This window comes from Bolinopsis microptera, chromosome 13 (genome assembly GCF_026151205.1).
Source record: "Bolinopsis microptera isolate Bmic1 chromosome 13, MBARI_Bmic_1.0, whole genome shotgun sequence".
NCBI classification, from domain to species: Eukaryota; Metazoa; Ctenophora; class Tentaculata; order Lobata; family Bolinopsidae; genus Bolinopsis; species Bolinopsis microptera.
The window spans coordinates 4,567,473-4,586,480 of record NC_087084.1 but is presented as its reverse complement, the minus strand read 5'-3'; the positions used below and the strand labels follow the sequence as shown (position 1 = coordinate 4,586,480).

General features: G+C 40.0%; 2 protein-coding genes across 2 annotated transcripts in view; both read left to right on the top strand.

Moving 5' to 3' along the window:
* LOC134825063 (LIM/homeobox protein Lhx3-like) overlaps nt 1-19,008 on the top strand; it is a 667,636-nt gene that overhangs the window by 335,659 nt on the left and 312,969 nt on the right. The gene's annotated exons all lie outside the window — the stretch shown is intronic.
* On the top strand, nt 6,164-8,452 carry LOC134824857 (uncharacterized). Its single transcript, XM_063836835.1, has 5 exons — nt 6,164-6,232; nt 6,440-6,518; nt 6,809-6,945; nt 7,667-7,781; nt 8,038-8,452. Exons 1-5 carry the CDS (start codon nt 6,190-6,192, stop codon nt 8,219-8,221), a joined length of 558 nt encoding a protein of 185 aa, XP_063692905.1. The 5' UTR covers nt 6,164-6,189; the 3' UTR covers nt 8,222-8,452.

The following is a 19,008-nucleotide window of genomic DNA, read 5'->3' as shown; positions in this document are numbered from 1 at the left end:
CTGTTAATTATCATAGGTACACAGGATGAACGTCAAATTTACTATCATTTAAATCACTAACAAACACAAAGCCAAACCACGAATTCCCTTTCTTTGAAAAAATTATGAAAAGATAAATAAGTCTATATCACAACTATAAGCACTACCAGTATAGTAGTAGTACCACTACCAATATAAGCACCACCAGTACCAATGACCGGTGGACTTTGCACAATGCACATGGCTTCATGAGGAACCATGTGATCTGGTTTGGGGTGACAGCTATGTTTAAGGTATTTTATGTAAATGTTCACGTGACGTCATACTCCTTCATGTGACGTCATACTCTCTCACGGTTACTAAGAACTTGGCTTTACATCTTTGTATTTTAATACTGTTTATCTTTCATATCTTGTTAGGTCAAGGTGAACATAAACGAAACAGCTTGCTGGCCGATAATGAGAGTATTTCATCACTTATTAAGTTATTAGTTGAAGCAAACTTTGGGGATGAAAATACTGTACATAGTGCACATAGCATAACGTGCCTATTGAAACATGATTAACAAAACATCCTTACTCATACTGTGGATCGCTTTCAGTTTCACTCTGCCGCTCCACGCCATTAAACCGCAAGATAATAAGATCACTTTCACTTTCTCTCTGTGCGAGAGCAGAGCACTAATGACCATAATTCAATATATTCTTTGTAATTATTATTACCTTATGCGGACCCCAGGCTTGAGTGTTAATAAAGACAATGAAGATGTGTTGGAGCGACAGGCTGAGCGCCGCCCGGTAAAATTAATATTGTTCATATATTGTAAACCAGCTCGATAGTAAATCTTAAACATAAACAGTTTATGTTTAAGATTTACTATCGAGCTGGTACGAATATAAAGGTTACTGGGAGTCGCTCGGCCTGCCATTCCGCTACATGGCAGGCCGAGCGACTCCCAGTAACCTTTATATTCGTTTGTTCACGCAGCTCGTTTAGGTTTAAGTTTATCACAATATCCATAATTTGTGCGTGGCTCCGATTATCTTTTACGCGTGGCTACCCTAGGCCTAAGGGTACCCTCTGTACTGTTCTAGCAGGTTAAAATTAGGAGGCCTAAACAATTATTATTAACATTGGCCCTCTGACTCGGGCCCATATTGCCATTATGAGCTCAACTTTGCCGCGTTCACAATATGCTCCCCATATTATAGATATAATTATTTGTCTATTGTCCTTAACTTAAAGTTAATACCTTAAAATCGAGGAAGCGAATATTTTATTCCGCGTTTAAATTATCTTTTCGTTATTATATTAGGACGCAATGAAACTACCGGACCACGATGTACGGAGACTTGCCACCCCATGGCAACATTAAAATATATCGACTCTGTTACATGTATGTTTTACATGTCCATTTTGCTTCGTAGCTCGACAAAATGGACATGTACATACATTGTACAACAGATTGGCAGTCTTCATCACCTTACCTTTTAATTTTAAAATCATAAAAAAACTAACTGTTGATACCACAAAATTGAAAAATTAGGATTTGCACCACTCATGATGATAATATCAATTGGGTATAATTATATTATTATTAATATTAGTGCAAACCTTCTAAACAAATTTTAACTACATTCTAAATAGCGACAGAAACTTAATCACATCGCTCATTCTGAATGGGAAATTTTCTTGACTTTTTTGAGAAACCCGCTATAGTTCAGTTAATTGTGACGGATATTTTTGATACGATTAAAACTAACTTTCAAACTTTCAAAGCTATTCTTTAAAATAGCTTCTAGAATAATATTAGCTTCCTTCGGCCTCCCTGTGACTGCACGGCCATTGTAGTGATTAATACTTTTAAAGATTACTTACTAGATCGTTTAGTGAAATAAGCACTGGCGTCTCATAAATTAGATTCCCAGATTAATGAAACAAATACTCTATAATCTTATTCTTAATTGTGTTAGTCTAGAGAAACGAAAGCAAGTGGGTCACGGCACCCGGTTCCCCCTTAGTGCTAAGGGATGCATTTTCGGACGTTATAGTGGTCCCCTAGCTGGGGGTGCGTTATTGTAAGGGGTGCACATTTGGGATATCAGTATTTTTTCATACGACTGAATTCTAGAACAGTGGAAACTCTCTATACCGTGATTCTCAGGGGGAAACGGAGAAATGGTCACGGTATAAAAGTCTCACGGTGTAAAGAGGCTAGAGACACGGCTTAAAAGGTGACAAATTTATTTCACTTGCTCGTGAACTGATTAAAATTGATAAGTGGGACACACATCTAATGAGCCCGGCTAGTTGGATTGATTATACCGCCGGCTCACTGGTCACGGTATTTACGGGAACTGGACAGTACAGTGGAAGGCAAAACGGTGGAACGTTCCTAAAAGAGTGGACAGTACGGCGGAGCTTTCATATTATACCCTAAACACGACCCTAAACACATCTCATGACTGACGAGAAAGATTTCGTGACCTTTAAACATACTACGTGACTCACGGAGAGTTGTCACGACTCGAGTCACGGCCGGTCTGTTCCGAATAATATCAAATTTAATATGTAATAATAATCTATTCCCTAGGCGAGGCCTCGAAGCCTTTATTGTTTGCATATCGAAAGAGAAAGAAACTTACACTTTACACTTACACTTTACACTTACACTTTACACTTTACAGTTTACACTTACACTTTACACTTACACTTAACACTTACACTTTACACTTACACTTTACTAAAACTTACACTTTACTAAAACTTACACTTTACTAAAACTTACACTTTACTAAAACTTACACTTAACCTGCAACAAAAGAAGCTATCGACAGAAACATTGAGCACCTTTTGTTATTGTACCGCAAACTATAACAATCAATTCGAAACACATTATGCGTTTATTACTATAACTAGTGTAACCCGTGCCTACGGGAATCAATGGGATACAGCTCATGGAGTGATTGTAGTCAGCCAGCTCACGGTCTCTACAGGAACTATACTGAAGTTCGACATGAAAAGTTCGACTGTCGAACTATATGAGTAAGGTACGCTAACTTGACTCTAGTTTGGCGCGTACCGAAGTTCGACAGGGGTGATTTCTGGAAAATTTTAATTGTCGAACTAAAGTACGTGAATCACAGTGGAAGACAGTACGGCGGAGCTTTCCTAAAAGGGTGGACAGTACGGCGGAGCTTTCCTAAAAGGGACAGTACGGCGGAGCTTTCCTGAAAGGGACAGTACGGTGGAGCTTTCCTGAAAGGGTGGACAGTACGGCGGAGCTTTCCTGAAAGGGATAGTACGGCGGAGCTTTCCTAAAAGGGTGGACAGTACGTCGGAGCTTTCCTGATAGGGACAGTACGGCGGAGCTTTCCTAAAAGTGTGGACAGTACGGCGGAGCTTTCTTAAAAGGGACAGTACGGCGGAGCTTTCCTAAAAGAGTGGACAGTACGGAGGAGCTTTCCTAAAAGTGTGGACAGTACGGCGGAGCTTTCTTAAAAGGGACGGTACGGCGGAGCTTTTTTAAAAGGGTGGACAGTACGGCGGAGCTTTCCTGAAAGTGAAAGGGACAGTACGGCGGAGCTTTCCTAAAAGGGGACAGTACGGCGGAGCTTTCCTAAAAGGGACAGTACGTTGGAGCTTTCCTTAAAGGGGACAGTACGGCGGAGCTTTCCTAAAAGTTTGGTTATCACCCACAATAATAAATTTAACAAGAATATATTCCCCTCGTAGCCTTCATTGTTTTAGTTTGCAAATCGAAAGAGAAAGAAACTTACACTTTACAGACGATAAAAGAAGTTCTTAACAGAAACAGAAAGATTGGGCATCTTTTGTATTGCAAACTCATGAATCAACGGCTTAACCCATTGGGGCTATATTATAATTGTTGTCTTTGTAATCATGGGACTCTGAGCTTGGTCATTAAGCTGTAGTATTAAGTGCAAAATGGATATAATTATATACGCTATATGTATATGGTATTTAACATATGTAACAATTTATTCTATCGCGTCGTAGCTTTCAATAGTTTATAAGTGTCCGTGTGCCTAAGTATACAGCTAACGTAGCATCATACTGCGGTGATATAGTCAGCAACTCTGCACTCTGGTCCGCTTCAATTGATTAGTTTAAAACTTGGGGGAGTTATAGAATTTACAACTTAGTTTGTTTATTAAAATATTATTGAAAGAAGTTTATTATTATATTTTATACTCATTTGATGACTAGGTATGGGACTATGGGTGTTAAAATGTGTTCATTGCAGTTTAATCGAGGCTAGTTGTATATATTCAAACAGTCCTCTTATAGCTTGATTGACGATGTCAATACCTCACAGCTCGTAGCAGTGATGCACGCCGGTTCATTTTTCGCCAACCGGCGGCGGCGTGCCCAAAATGGCCCGGCGTGGCGGCGTTCGGCGGCGTGGAACATGATTTTGTCAAAATTTAGGTTTGAATTTCCAGGCCCACAAAAAATCTTACTAAGATTGGGAAAATTAGACGCCCTTTTCTTCCAGTATAAAAAGATATCATTGTCCATATCATTCAGGTCTACGTGTTCACTTTGGTAGGTGGCGACCTCAGCCTGTAACTTAGACTTAGCGTCTTTGCTCGCTGCAGGCATATTAAATCGTTTAATGAGGTCAATCTTCTGTCGCTTGGCCTCAAATTGTCTCTCCTTAGGCCCCAGGCCCAGCTTCTGTTTGAGCGTGGAAGGATTTTTGAGTCGGGAAGGATTCTCCTTGGGAGAAGTCCAAAAAAATTTGCTTTGAAATTTTTTTAAATTTTCACGCCACGCCGACTTGAGAGGTATCGGCGTGGCGGCGCGTGAAAATGTGCCGGCGCGGCGGCGTCCGGCGGCGGCGTGCATCACTGGCTTGTAGCGGCCCAGTTGTGCATCGATATAATCTTATAGCATAGGTGCAGTGTGTTTAAATGATTTTTACGGACATAAACACTGCCTTTGAGAATCTCAAAAGCAGTGTTTTAACTTTTAAAATATAATATACTTTATAATTATTTTGTTTCGAAAAGCTTTTTCAGCCAGTCAAACTCAAAGATAGACGTAGTGACTTTGCTTATTTTTATAAATATTCGGTATTTACCAGCTCAACTGCTTTTATAATTTAGTTGTGCCATACGTACATTACGAGTATTTGTGAGTTTGTTTACCACAATAAGGTAAATTTTCAATGATCGAATAAGTGCAACTTCATTTTATCGCTTATGACCAAAATTGAGACTTATAGATTAAATCACTGATTTCCAACAAACTTTCATATTTCACGAATAAAACAGCAATGATTGCATATAATGTAAACTCAATATAAGAGTTACTCTATCCTCAACATCGAGTCCAAGGTTTTTGTGCTTTCCACAATGCAGGAACAGAATGCTCAGTAACACAAGTAAGAGTAGAATAATGAAAGAGAAAATACTTACACCCTTCCACTCTTTTGGTATATCGATCATACTAGCCACCCTTAACTTTGTCGGCTACGAGGATAGGTACGCACTTGAACGGGACACGGGCTGCCGGATTTAAAAAATTAGAAATTAACGATCCGGTCGCATACTAATCGTGATATCATCGCTGTTTACGATAATTAAAGGCTGAAATAGCAAAAATTGCAAAAATCTGCTGCTAAACTTAGACTCCAAGGAATTCTTCGGAATAGTCTCGATTCGTGAACTTGGTCAAAGTAAAGAACGTTGCATTTCTCTTGATATTAACTTACGTCAATTAAGTGGACTGGCTCCGCATATAATGAGATTACCATACGACCGACGTGACTATATTATCAATTATGCATACATAATTCAAAATATTTTATATGCAGAGGCCGAGGCATGGCTTCGGTTAAGTTTTGTTTTAGGAAACAGCCCCCTCAGTGGTGTTTGTCCCATTCAGTCTGAAGAAATAAGTCCTATTCAACACTGTTTATTTTGCCATTGAAGCTTTGTTATGGGATATTGAAGTTTAGAACTAGTACAAATTTATTTGTAAACTACAGTCATTCATTTCGGTTAGCATGCGGCAGTTTTTAATGACTTTGATATGTCAAAATATCAATATGTTAAGTTGTATATTGACATGTTAATATATCAATATGTTATGTTGTATATATATTGATATGTTAATATATCGTAAAACAAAGCAATAATAAGATAAAACAATCCCACTTTAGCGTATCGTCAAAGCAGAAAAATGAAGGTTTTCGTGATCCTGATAGGAGTCTTCTCAGCTGTCTGTAAGTAATGTTTATTTTTTAGAGAATAGAACATCGTGTGCTTGGCTAATTTCTTTCTGTTAACGAGTGCCACCGTATGATAATACAACTGCTTTGTTATGCAATCGAACAGACTGTTGTTACGTTTAAATAAGATTAGAAGATTTTAAGGATAAATAGGACAATACAAATTTGAGAATAAACAACGTAAACAGTAAACACCCACAGCGGCGGAAGTCATGAAGTGTAATGGCGCTGATGGCGTCACTGCCGAGGCCTGCGTCGACGGAGTTGTCGCATGTACATCGTGAGTTGACTTTTCCTTTTTTTAATATAATTTGATATTTTTAATTAATAGATACACTCGAGTCATTGATGAATGGTTACATCTCACATCTAGTTAACAAATGAACATACAATATTTTGACTACTTTGATGTAACTTCCAACGGGTGTCTAACCCATATCGAACCCAACTCCTACCATGTTTTATATTCAGCATACTATTAACAACAACAACAGCAATTTATTTAAAAAAAATGATCAGCATACTATTACTAACTTTAATACACCAATATAAAATCCACCATTCCCTCAGTCCCGTGTGGTCGCAGTACGGAGGTCTGAGTGCTCAAGAGTACGGGTGTGGACCATGCCCTGATGACAGTGCTGCGACATGTGCCCAATGCGTTGCCGAAGCAGAAACCGGATGTAACGTAAAAGTAGCAGCTCCAGGTAAATCTGAATTTGCAATGGAGACATAAAGACATAATAAATCAAATTTTGAACTATATGATCATTGATACATAAAATACATATCAAATTTTGCATATCTGACATTTGTTTGTTGAGGGTCTATGAACAAAAACAAATAACGAACAGGTCAATCATTGCTTGCTAATTGGAACATAATTTGGCGCCTCTCTAATGATGTTCCCCATTCCCGCTTCCCTTTCGTATTATTCCTTACCTGGGGACCCTAGGCTATAATGTTTATAAACATATGAAGAATAAAGATGCGGTGGAATGACAGGCTGAGCGCCGCTCAGTAACTTATTCCTTGCAGTGTTTATTATAATCACACTATAAAAAAGTGTCTAATGCTGAACGAATGTTAAAATCCATCCCCACCTCGGCACCTCTTGCAAGGCACACATATCTGCCTCCACCCCGCCAACGTTAGTGTCACTGTTTGCCCTAACTCCACCTCCACTTTGCGTGGTGGGCATTGTCCCCTCTTTCCAGCTGACGTTTTTCCAGCAATAATCCATTAACCTCCTAGCCTGCCCATTATTCTGTGCTCCTTAGAATCCAGATTAGCTATAACATTACTTGTAGGTTTATAACCTACCAGGACGCGCGCCGAGTTGGACTCGTCGACGGTCCTTTGGATTTGGAACAAATATTTTACGAGTATCACCCGTTAATAACATTACTGACACCCATCAATCTTCAGCTGAAGCAAAAAAGTTCGAGTGTTACGACTACAGCTTGGTAAAAGAAGCATTGGTGGCATCCAAAACAGCGACAATTTGTCACGCTGAGAAAGCCACTGCCATCGCATGCAACAAGTACGGAAATGAGGATTCACACCAAAATACCAATAATCAACTTGTTTGCTTATCACTTACTTATCACTTACTATCCAAATTAACAGTAGTTACTAGCTAGTAATAATTAGCGAAATTAACGGTAGTTCTTTGAGTCTCATTAAAGCAAGGCCTTCCTAGCTATTATCTAGTTTGGCACTTTTTAGGTAACTAAGTATCAAGTATTAATCTAAAAAGTATTGAATTAATTGAAAAACTTAGCCGCCCAATATTTCAGACCCGGGAGTGCAGCGGTAGCAAAAACCTACAGCGTGGCTAACAAGGGTTGTGGACCGTGTTCTGAAGCAGCGAAGAAAGACAAAACCTGTTCCGACTGCTCCACCGACAAATGCAATTCTGCGTCAACTCTAGCGTTTGTTTTGGCGCCCCTCTTGGCAGTTTTCTTCCATAATATGATGTAAGAAGACTGAGATAGGAACAGAATATTTAGAATAGACATTACCTTTTAGTGTTATATTTTCAATTTTTAAATGATCATGAAACATTTTTCTGGTTAATTTCAAAGTTTATATGTATTTTCTTCCGGCTGCTGCATTTTTCAAGTTTACTTATTAATAAAACCGAAATCTCTTTGTAAACGATTATTTACTTTTCTCATTAATAACATTTATTTAATTTATAGTTACACATAACCAGCGTATATGAATGGCATAATAATGTCAATGATAAACACGAACAATAAAAAGTAAAAGATTGTGGGGATACAATATAATTATACAAATGACATCAAATTAAGATCTAAAAATAAAATAGTATTACAACATAATAAGTATTTGAAATGAAATGAGGTGTTTATATCCCGCTCAAATGGTTAACCAACAACACAAGGAAGGTGGTTAACCATGTCAGAGCGGTTGACTGTGAGTAATGCGAGAAAGTGTGTAAATGTGAACAAAAGTATGACCCATTATTCCAAACCTTGAAGGGAGACCGGTTAATTGGATTTGGAAACTGTTACGGAGAGTGAAATATTTTTGAATCGACTTAAAAATTTTAAATATAAGCTCATATATTTTAAAAAAATTAACAATTAAAGCACAGAAAATAGTTCTGTCCACTGACAGAATTGGACTCATTTGTGAAACTTAGACTGGTACTGAATCCCAGGCAGCTAAGGATCGTAGGTGGGACTATATCAAAATCGTAGTCTGGGAACTAACTCCTTAGTACAGACTAAACGCGTTTGGGTTATTCAAAAGGTCAAACGATCTGCACCTTGATTTATACTAATGAACTTGTTTGACACTATATTATAGCGAACACTGAGCAATCGTTCGAACAGTGGCTGTACAAAACCCTGTCTATATTCCTTACTATGATAGAGGAGAGATTGTCCTCGAATAAGGCGACCTACTCTCACACGAGTGAACAGCAGGCTACTTTTACAGTGGCGAGGTTATTACTGTATTGTTCTACGATCTGTATGTTAACCCTTGTTTCCCCCTCGGTAGGATATAGTTTACAGTAACGAATACCCACTTACTGGGCCGCGCTCTGCCTGTCATTCCGCCTAATCTCTATTATAAACATGATAGCCTGAGGTCCCCAGGTAAATACCCACCAGTGGACAGGTACCGCTAGATAATCAGCCAAAAATATCCACGGCAACAGGACCATTCCCTAAACTTGCTAAAAAAGTAACCACCAAAAAGGACTAGCATGTGAAGCAAAATATAGACCCTTATCCCTCCCACAGAGTAGACTAATGCTATTGGTATTGTTCTAGATTGTTCTCCGACAACTTGCGATCTTTATGCTAATCGCGGGTTTCCTAAGCGTCATTGTGAGTTAAGCGTAAATGATTTAATGATCAGCATTCACGTGACCTCATACACCCTCGTCCCTCATGGACTATGGTTCTAGTGTAATTGTAAGCACTTAGCGTAGATCAACATCTTGTTGGTTACGTCTTACGAGTGTAAAGTACCATAGTAGTTATCCAACATCCAAAAGGACGGCAGCAGGGAAAATACAAATGATACAAAAACGGCAACTATCCCGTCGCGGAGTCGAGGTCCGCGGCCGGAGCGCGCGGGCTCCCCACGACCCCTCCCGGGGGTGCCCGCCAAATTAATTTTTTCAGGGGACCCGGGCATTTTGGGGGACCCCCGGGGGGAGGGGCCGACGGGCTCCCACGACTTTTTAAATCCGCCGCGGACCCGGCGGCTCCGCGGCGGCTCGGTGGGGGGGCCCCGCGGACAAGCCCAAAGGGGGACCAAACCCCGCGGACCCCCGGCGGGGGCTTTGGGGGACCCCCCGCCGGGCCCTCCGCCCGCCAAATTGAATCCCGGCGGAGGTTTCCCGGGGGAGCTTTGGCGGAGTCCGCCACCCCGGCGGACCCCCCCGGGTTTGGATCCGGGGGGCCGGAAACCCCCAAAAGAGTCCACCAAACCCCTTTCCCACCCTTTCCCCCTTTTTTTCCGACCCCTCGGCTAAATTTTTCACGGCCCAAAAACTTTGCATTTTTTCAATATTGTGGGCAAAAAAAGGTCGCTATTGTAAAACCCCCTTTTAAACCCTTACCCTCACAAATTTAATAGGTAAAAACTCATCCAAACTTTGACCCTAAAAAGTATAAAAAGTTGACCCAAAACCCCCACCAAACCGTCCGCAGCGAAATAAAAAGGGGATTGACGGGGGCGTGAAACCAAAAAAATTTTTGGGGATATTCCCCATATGGGGGAAACGGTTTTTTTTTTGCAAAGCCCCCCAAAAATTTCCGACCATCACAGGGCACGCCACCAAACCCCCCTACGCTCTTTGACCCCCCATTCCCCCGTTAAAAGAAGTAAGGAAAAAGCCTGAGGGGCCCTTGGGAACACCCCCCACCGAAAAAAAAAATTTCCAAAAAAATTTTTTACAAAAGGCAAATGTAAAACCAAAATCTGGATTTAAAATTTACGGACCCAAAATTTTTAGGAGAACCCCGCCAACGCCCGGTAAAACCCGGAACCTGTTTCCCGATGTTGAAAAATTGGCTGGTGGGGATATGTTGCTTCCAAAATAAGGCCCCCCCCCGCTTGGGAGGAAAAACGCGGGGACCAACCGGGGGCGGGAAAAGACCCCGGGGTTTTCTAGGTAAAACCCCAAAAAGTGCCCCTTTGGAAGAAACCACACTGAAAGCCAAATTTAACCTTTGGGCCCCCTCCCCGCCTGGGGCCTTCCCCAAATTTTAAATTCGGGCTGATTTATTTACGGGCCTTTCCCTCGCCCAAAAAAAAAACAGTGCGCCCCAAATTGGGAAAATTTATGGGCGCCCTTTAAAACCCGCATTTCCCCGAAACAAAAAACCCAAGGGCCCAAAAGACCACGGCACGCAAACCTTCCCCCTTGGGAAAAGTAAAGAACAATAGCTCCGGGGGCCCCCCAATAAGGGTAAAATTTTTTAAAAGAAAATTTGACCCCAGAACCCCAAATGAAGTTCCTCTTTCACCCCTTTACAAACCCCCGCCCCCTTTACATCGGAAACCCCCCTTCCCTGTTTTTTGTTGGGGTTCCCGTGTTTTAAAAAAATTTTTTTAATTTTACCTTTTCCCCTTTCTCGGAACAACAAAATTTTTTTAAAAACGGCCATTTGTCACACCTGTTTAAAATTTTTACTGCCCGACATTTAACCCCCGGTTTTTAAAAACCCTGGGGAAAGATGTTACTTAACCCTTTAATTTTTCAAAATAACATTGTCCCCGTCTTTACAAACCCCTCTGAGGGGGGATGGTTTAGGTTTTTTTCAATCAGGGGTTTTCAGGAACTAAGATTTTTCCCTTTTTAAAACCCTTTATGCTTTTGAAAGTTTAAATTTCCGCTAATTTTTGGGTTACTTAAAAACCAAAAACAAAAGGGCCGGGGACTGAAGGGAAAAAAAGGGAATTTTTGGACCCCCAAACCGGCTTTTTGGGGTTTTAAATTTTTAATTCCTTTTGGACCTTTCCTGTTTCCGGGCCCGGCCCACTTTTTTGGGTCCCTTTTTTCCCCAAAAAGGCCGTGTTTGAAAGAAAACTCCCTTTGGGTGTACTATAATTATTTCTGCCCGCCAAAAAAACCCTTTTTTTCCCTTTACAGTTTTGGTTCCCAAAAATTTTGAAATTTGGGTCGAGAAAAAAAAAACCCTTTAAAGGTCGATATTCAACCCGTACAATTTTTTGTGAGGGTTAAGATAAAAAATTTAATTTCCCAATTTTTTTTACTTTTTAATAGATTTCATTGGATGGAAATCAGGGGGTTCCGTTCTCTATATTAGGCACTTTGTCCTTAACCTAGAGGTTTGTAAAATATTTTTGTTTTTTTTAAAAAAAATTTTTTGCAAGAATAGAAAAATTTGTCCCCCCGGGAAATTGGAAAAACGGGGGTAACATATTATACATACCCCCTTTTTTGTGAAATGCTTTGGGGGGACGGCATAATTTTTTTGTGTCGACCCCACATTTCCGTAGTGTGGATCAAAACCCAAAAGTTTTAAATTTTTTTTCTGAAATAACTGTGCGGGTTTAAAAAAACAGAAAACTTTTTTTTTTCCCCAAATTTTAACCCCAAAAAATCAAACCCCCCAACAATTTTCAAATTTTATAAATTTTGTTTTTCTTTTTCAGAGTAAAAGGGAACCCCACTAATTTGGGGTTTGGAAAATTTTCAAAATTTTAAAAATAACCCCCTTTCCCAATTTAAAGAAAACCAAGACGAGTTTGTTTTTTGTTCTCCCCTTTTAAATTTTTATCTTAAATGCCGGGGGAAATTTCCCCTTTTAATTTCCTCTTTTAATTCCCTTTAATTCCTCTTTAAAACCTCTTTAATTCCCCTTTTAAAACCCTGTGTTTTTTGTCTAATTTTCTTGGGCCCCCCCCTTTAAAAAAAAACACCGGTTACTGCAGTGGTTTAAAATAATTTCCCACAATGGGAGCCAAAAACTTATTTTTTTATCAAAACCTTTTAGTCGTTAGGGACTTTTTTTTGGGGCAACAAACAACCCCCCGTGGAAAAAAGGGTTCTTTGTTTCCCGTTTATCAGGGGCTTTTTTTTTACCTGAGGGGGCCCCCCCCCGGCTATTTAAAGTTCATTAAATTTGAGATTGGGGGGAATTTACGGGTGAAACGGGGGGCCCCGTTTTGGGGGGATTTTTTCAAAATTTCCTAGGGCCAAAATCCATACATTTAGATCGCCTTTTTGGGGGGGGGGCACCCCTTTTGCCCTTCTTTTTATGATATTTTAAAGATCACCCCTGGTTGGGGCATAAATTTTTATAATTTTTGTTCTTTAAACCCAATTCCCCCTCCCGCCAATCAAAAATTTTTTTTTATTTGTACAGTTTGGTGGACAAGTTTTTTTAAACTAGGGTAAAATGATTTGAAAAGCAAAATCTTGTTTTTGGGATCCGGAACACGTAAACTTTTAACTTTTACTTTTAAGACGAAGCCTTTGGAAAAGGAAAAGGGGGTTTATCCCAAGTCAACTAACCCAAAATCAAACTCTAAAAAATAATTAGTTAAAATTTGCTCACCCCAATTTTTTAAAATGGTTCCGGCTATTTTCGGTGTTTTAAAATTTCAAATTTCCCCGGGTTTTCCCGTTTTTCAGGGAAGCTGCCCCTTAAAATTTTGTCCCCGGAAAATTAAAAAAAACTTCATCTTTCAGGGCGACAAACCACAATAAAATTTCCCATAGTGAGACGGGCCCCGAGAAAAATTTTCGAAGGGGCTCGCATTATTTTTTACTATCTAGTAACCCATTAAAATTTTTAATTTCCCTTGGGTAGGCAAGGGGGTTTGGGGATCACGGAAAAACAATTTAATCGGGTAAACAAACTTTAAGAAATCCTTGTTTTTCCCCTTCCCGTTTTTTTGCACAATTTTTAGGCCAAACCAAAAAAGTTTAAAAAAATTTAAAAAAATTTTAATTTAAAATAATTTTAACAATACCAATTTTTTAATAAATTTGTTTGGGTTTGAATTTTTCCAACTTTAGGTTGACCCCCCCCCCCCAAATCTAATATTAATATAACTACTGTGTCTGAGAACACAAAGCCCGGGGTCCCCGGGTAAGTTAAAGCTGAAAATATTCTGAGTGATTTGTGTATTTGGTAATGGTACTGGCTATAGCACTGACAACTGTGAACTGAGCACTCTCGTGAATAGCTATTTGTCAATAGTTTACGAATGACTCCATTATTAACCGTTCTCTTTAAATTATGTAATGAAATTATTAGAATATGATCTTTAAATTATGTAATAAAATGATTAAAATATGAAAGTTGACATAAATTCTGTGATATGTCTACCACCTTTTTCCACTTGATTGTAGTAACCTTTAGACCTCCGGCTTTTGTGTTCTTTAACACGATTGATATATAATATGGTGGAATGACATTGGTCGCGTTTTTGGTGTGGAATGCTAGGCGAGTTGTCGTGTGATCATTAACAATTCAGTAATAGTAATACTAGTTATACCATCATGAAACCTTTGATCCGTCAAAGTTCGGGATTGCAATTGCAAATTGACCAAAACAAATGAGAAACTTCTTAAAGTATCACAACGCTACCGCACTAGTAACTTACAACATGTCGCTTGTCGGCTTGTTGCCACTCTGTCACATACTGCTTTTAAAAGGTCTACCGATATGCGATTATCATTACAAAACATATATTTTGCGCGCTCAGCATTCCACGCGCAAAAACGCGCCCGTCCGAGAGACCTGCGCGTATTAGAGGGTTCAGTCTCACCAGGCTATGTTAATGAACATAATAGCCTGGGGTCCTCAGGTAAACGCCATTCGCAGCTGTGCTGCTCGCTGTACGTCAGCGATCGAAATTTATACGCGTATCCCCCGTTAAGATGTGCCACTCGACGCGCCACACAATTTTTCTCGTTGCTCGTCGCACGTCGACGAACAACGAAGCTTGTTGCGACGCGCCGCGCAATGAGCTGCCAGGCTAGGACATCGTCCTGGTCCAACAAATTTTGGCGAGCGATTTTCTCCAAAAATTTAATGAGGGCGCCGACTTCCACTCTGGCTAGGTTTCTTCTTACCCAGCGCGCGTTCCTTAATGGGATGAGGTAAAATTAGGTAAAAAGAATCCACTGACTTGGCCAGAGTGCTTTCATAAAACTCTATTACTAGCTTAGCGTTGTAGGATTATATACTTTAATTTCGGATCGAGTGAAGCGAGTGATACACATTACTTTGATTAAACTCATGCTGATCACAATACAGTACAGGGAAGTGGGTAACACGGCTTGCAGTCGCAGCTGCGGCTCCTCGCTGGCGGTAATATTTCAATGAACAAGAATTAAGAAAAAGAGAATTTAAGAAAAAGAGAATTTTATTTGCCACAGAATAATCAATACATATAATATACTTCAAAAAAAAACTTCAAAATATATTGTTAGTTCATCTATCGTTCATAAGATGGGGTACTCTCAATAATCAAGTACATGAGTACCCGACCCGCCGCGCCACGCCAGCACCACACTGCAATTGAAATTGGAGATGTAAGCATAATGGGCGCGGGGGCGCCGCGCACGTGGATCGAGCCGGCCCACGTACCCAAATTGCAAATGCAAATGTACATGTCACAATGTCACACTCACAGTCACATTTATTAATTTCTACACAATTTATTCATTATACTTATCTGCCCACGAGTGCTGGTATCAGTTTGTGTCTTAAAACACTCTCTAGTGGTCTGAATAGTTCTGCTATGTTGGGAACAGTTCTTTGAAGGTATTGCCATCTGCAATTTACTCCTTTAGTGTATGCAGCTAACGCTGCCTGTGGCTCATCGGCAGCAAAAGTAAAAAGTTTCTTTATATCCTTTACCCATTTCTCTACTTTCTTTTTGACATGAAATTCCTCCTTGAACCCAGGGGTTCCGATTACCGCTCCGAGGTAATAATATATGTATTATTACCTCGGAGTCCGCCGCGGACTCCGGCGGAGTGCTTGGCGGACTCCGAGCGGAGTCCGCCGAGCTGGCGGACTCCGCCAAGCTCCGCCGGACTCCGCCGGATTCAAGTCTGGCGGAGAGGTCCGGCGGAGTCCGCCAAGCACTCCGCCGGAGTCCGCGGCGGACCTGAGTCCGCCTAGTGGCTTAGTCCGCGGCGGACACTCCACCGAGCCGCCGCGGAGCCGCTCGGAGTCCGCGGCGGACTTTAAAGTCCGCTCGGAGTCCGCTCGGCTCCGCTCGGAGTCCGCCAAAATGTACTCGAGTCCACTGTAAATACATTTTGGCGGAGCACCGCCGGAGTCCGCTCGGAGTCCGGCGGCTCCGCCGGAGTCCGCTCGGAGTCCGCTCGGAGTCCGGCGGCTCCGCCGCGGACTCGACTCCGCGACGGATAGTGCCCAAAAACGAAGTAGCGTCACTGCGATCCTGACGATAATGATTATTCAGTGATTATTCAAATAAGCCCACGAGGATGATTAGATCGACGCGCTTCACTCACGAATGTTGATTTGGTATCTGAATTGTGAATGAATGATTACCAGTTCTCCTGCTCACTAATATCCGTCAGTCCCCTGTTAATTATAATAGGTACACAGGATGAACGTCAAATGTACTATCATTTAAATCACTAACAAACACAAAGCCAAACCATGAATTCCCTTTCTTTGAAAAAATTATGAAAAGATAAATAAGTCTATATCACAACTATAAGCACTACCAGTATAGTACCACTACCAATATAAGCACCACCAGTACCAATGACCGGTGGACTTTGCACGATGCACATGGCTTCATGAGGAACCATGTGATCTGGTTTGGGGTGACAGCTATGTTTGAAGTATTTCATGTTCACGTGACGTCATACTCCTTCATGTGACATCATACTCTCTCACGGTTACTAAGAACTTGGATTTACATCTTTGTATTTTAGTACTGTTTATCTTTCCTATCTTGTTAGGTGAACATAAACGAAACAGCTTGCTGGCCGATAATGAGAGTATTTCATCACTTATTAGTTGAAGCAAACTTTGGGGATGAAAATACTGTACATTGTGCACATACTCATAGCATAACGTGCCTATTGAAACATGATTAACAAAACATTTAATTCACAGCTCGTACTTCGTAGCGGCCCAGTTGTGCATCGATACATTCTTATAGCATAGGTGCAGTGTGTTTAACTGATTTTTACGGACCCCTTAACACTGCCTTTGAGAATCTCAAAGCAGTGTTTTAATTTTTTTAAATTGATATACTTATATTTTGGTTACGAAAAAGGCTTTTTCAGCAGTCTAACTCAAAGATAGATGTTTTTTATAGTGATTTGCTTATTTTTAGATTCGGTATTTACCAGCTCAACTGCTTTATAATTTAGTTGTGCCTTACGTAGATTACGATTATTTGTGAGTTTGTTTACCTCATAGGTAAATTTTCATTGATCGAATAAGTGCAACTTCATTTTTATCGCTTATGACCAAAATTTGAGACTTATACATTAAATCACTGATTTTCAACAGACTTTATAGTTCTCGAATAAACCAGATTGATTGAATATAATGTAAACTCAATATAGAGTTACTCTATCTTAACATCGAGTCAGGTTTTTGTGCTTTCCACAATGCAGAGAAGACAGAATGCTCAGTATAACACAAGTAAGAGTAGATAATGAAAGAGAAAAATACTTACACACTTCCACTCTTTGTCTATCGATCATACTAGCCACCCTTAACTTTGTCGGCTACGCGGATTGGTACGCCACTTGAACGGGACACGGGCTGCCGGATTTAAATAATTAGAAATTAACATCGGTCGCATACTAATCGTGATTTCATCGCTGTTTACGATAATTAAAGGCTGAAATTGCATAAATTGCAAAAAAATCTGCTGCTTAAACTTTTAGACTCCAAGGAATTCTTCGGAATAGTCTGATTCGTTGAACTTGGTCAAGTTAAAGAACGTTGTTTCTCATGATTTAAATTACGTCAAATTAAGTGGACTGGCTCCGCATATAATTGAGTTACCTATACGACCGACGGTGGACTATATTATGGCATAATAATTCATAATATTTTATATGCAGAGGCCGAGGCATGGCTTCGGGTTAAAGTTTGGTTTTAGAATACAGCCCCCTCAGTGGTGTGTGTCCCATTCAGTCTTCTGAGTAATAAGTCCTAATCAAACACTGTTTAATTTTGCAATGAAGCTTTGTTATGGGATTGAAGTTTAGGAACTAGTACAAATTTATTTGTATACTACTGTTATTCATTTCGGTTTGCATGCGGCAGTTTTTTAATGACTTTGATATGTCAAAATTATCAATATGTTGAAGTTGTAATTGACATGTTAATTTATCAATATGTTATGTTGTATATATATTGATATGTTTAATATATCGTAATAAACAAAGCAATAATAAGATAAACTTATCCCACTTTAGCTTACGTCAAAGCAGAAAATGAAGGTTTCGTGATACTGATGGAGTCTTCTCAGCTGTCTGTAAGTAATGTTTTATTTTTTAGAGAATAGAACTCGTGGTGCTTGGCTAATTCTTCTGTTAACCGTGTGACACCGTATGAGAATACAAAATGCTTCTGTTATGCATTTCGAACAGACTGTAGTTTCGTTTAAATAAAGATTAGAAGATTTTAAGGTTAAATAGTACAATACAAATTTGAGAATAAACAACTTATACAGTAAACACCCACAGCGGCGGAAGTCATGAAGTGTAATGCGATGATGCGTCACTGCCGGAGGCCTGCGTCGACGGAGGTGTCGCATGTACATCGTGATAGTTTGACATTTTCCTTTTTTTAATATAATTTGATATTTTTAATTAATAGATACACTCGGTCATTGATGAATGGGTCACATCTACATGTCTAGTTAAAATGAACTTACAATATTTTGACTACTTTGAATTGTAACTTTCAAAACGGGTGTCTAACCACATGGAACCAACTCCTTCCATGTTTTTACATTCAGCATACTATTAACAACAACAACAGCAATTTATTTAAAAAAAAATTATCAGCCATATATTACTAACTTTAATACAACTATATAAAATCCATCATTCCTCAGTCCCGTTTGGTCGCAGTACGGAAGGTCTGATGTGCTCATGAGTACGGGTGTGGACCATGCCCTGATGACAGTACTGCGACATGTGCCCCAACCCAATGCGTGCCGAAGCAGAAACGGATGTAACGTAAAGTAGCAGCTCCAGTAAATCTGAATTTGCACTGGAGACAGATAAAAAA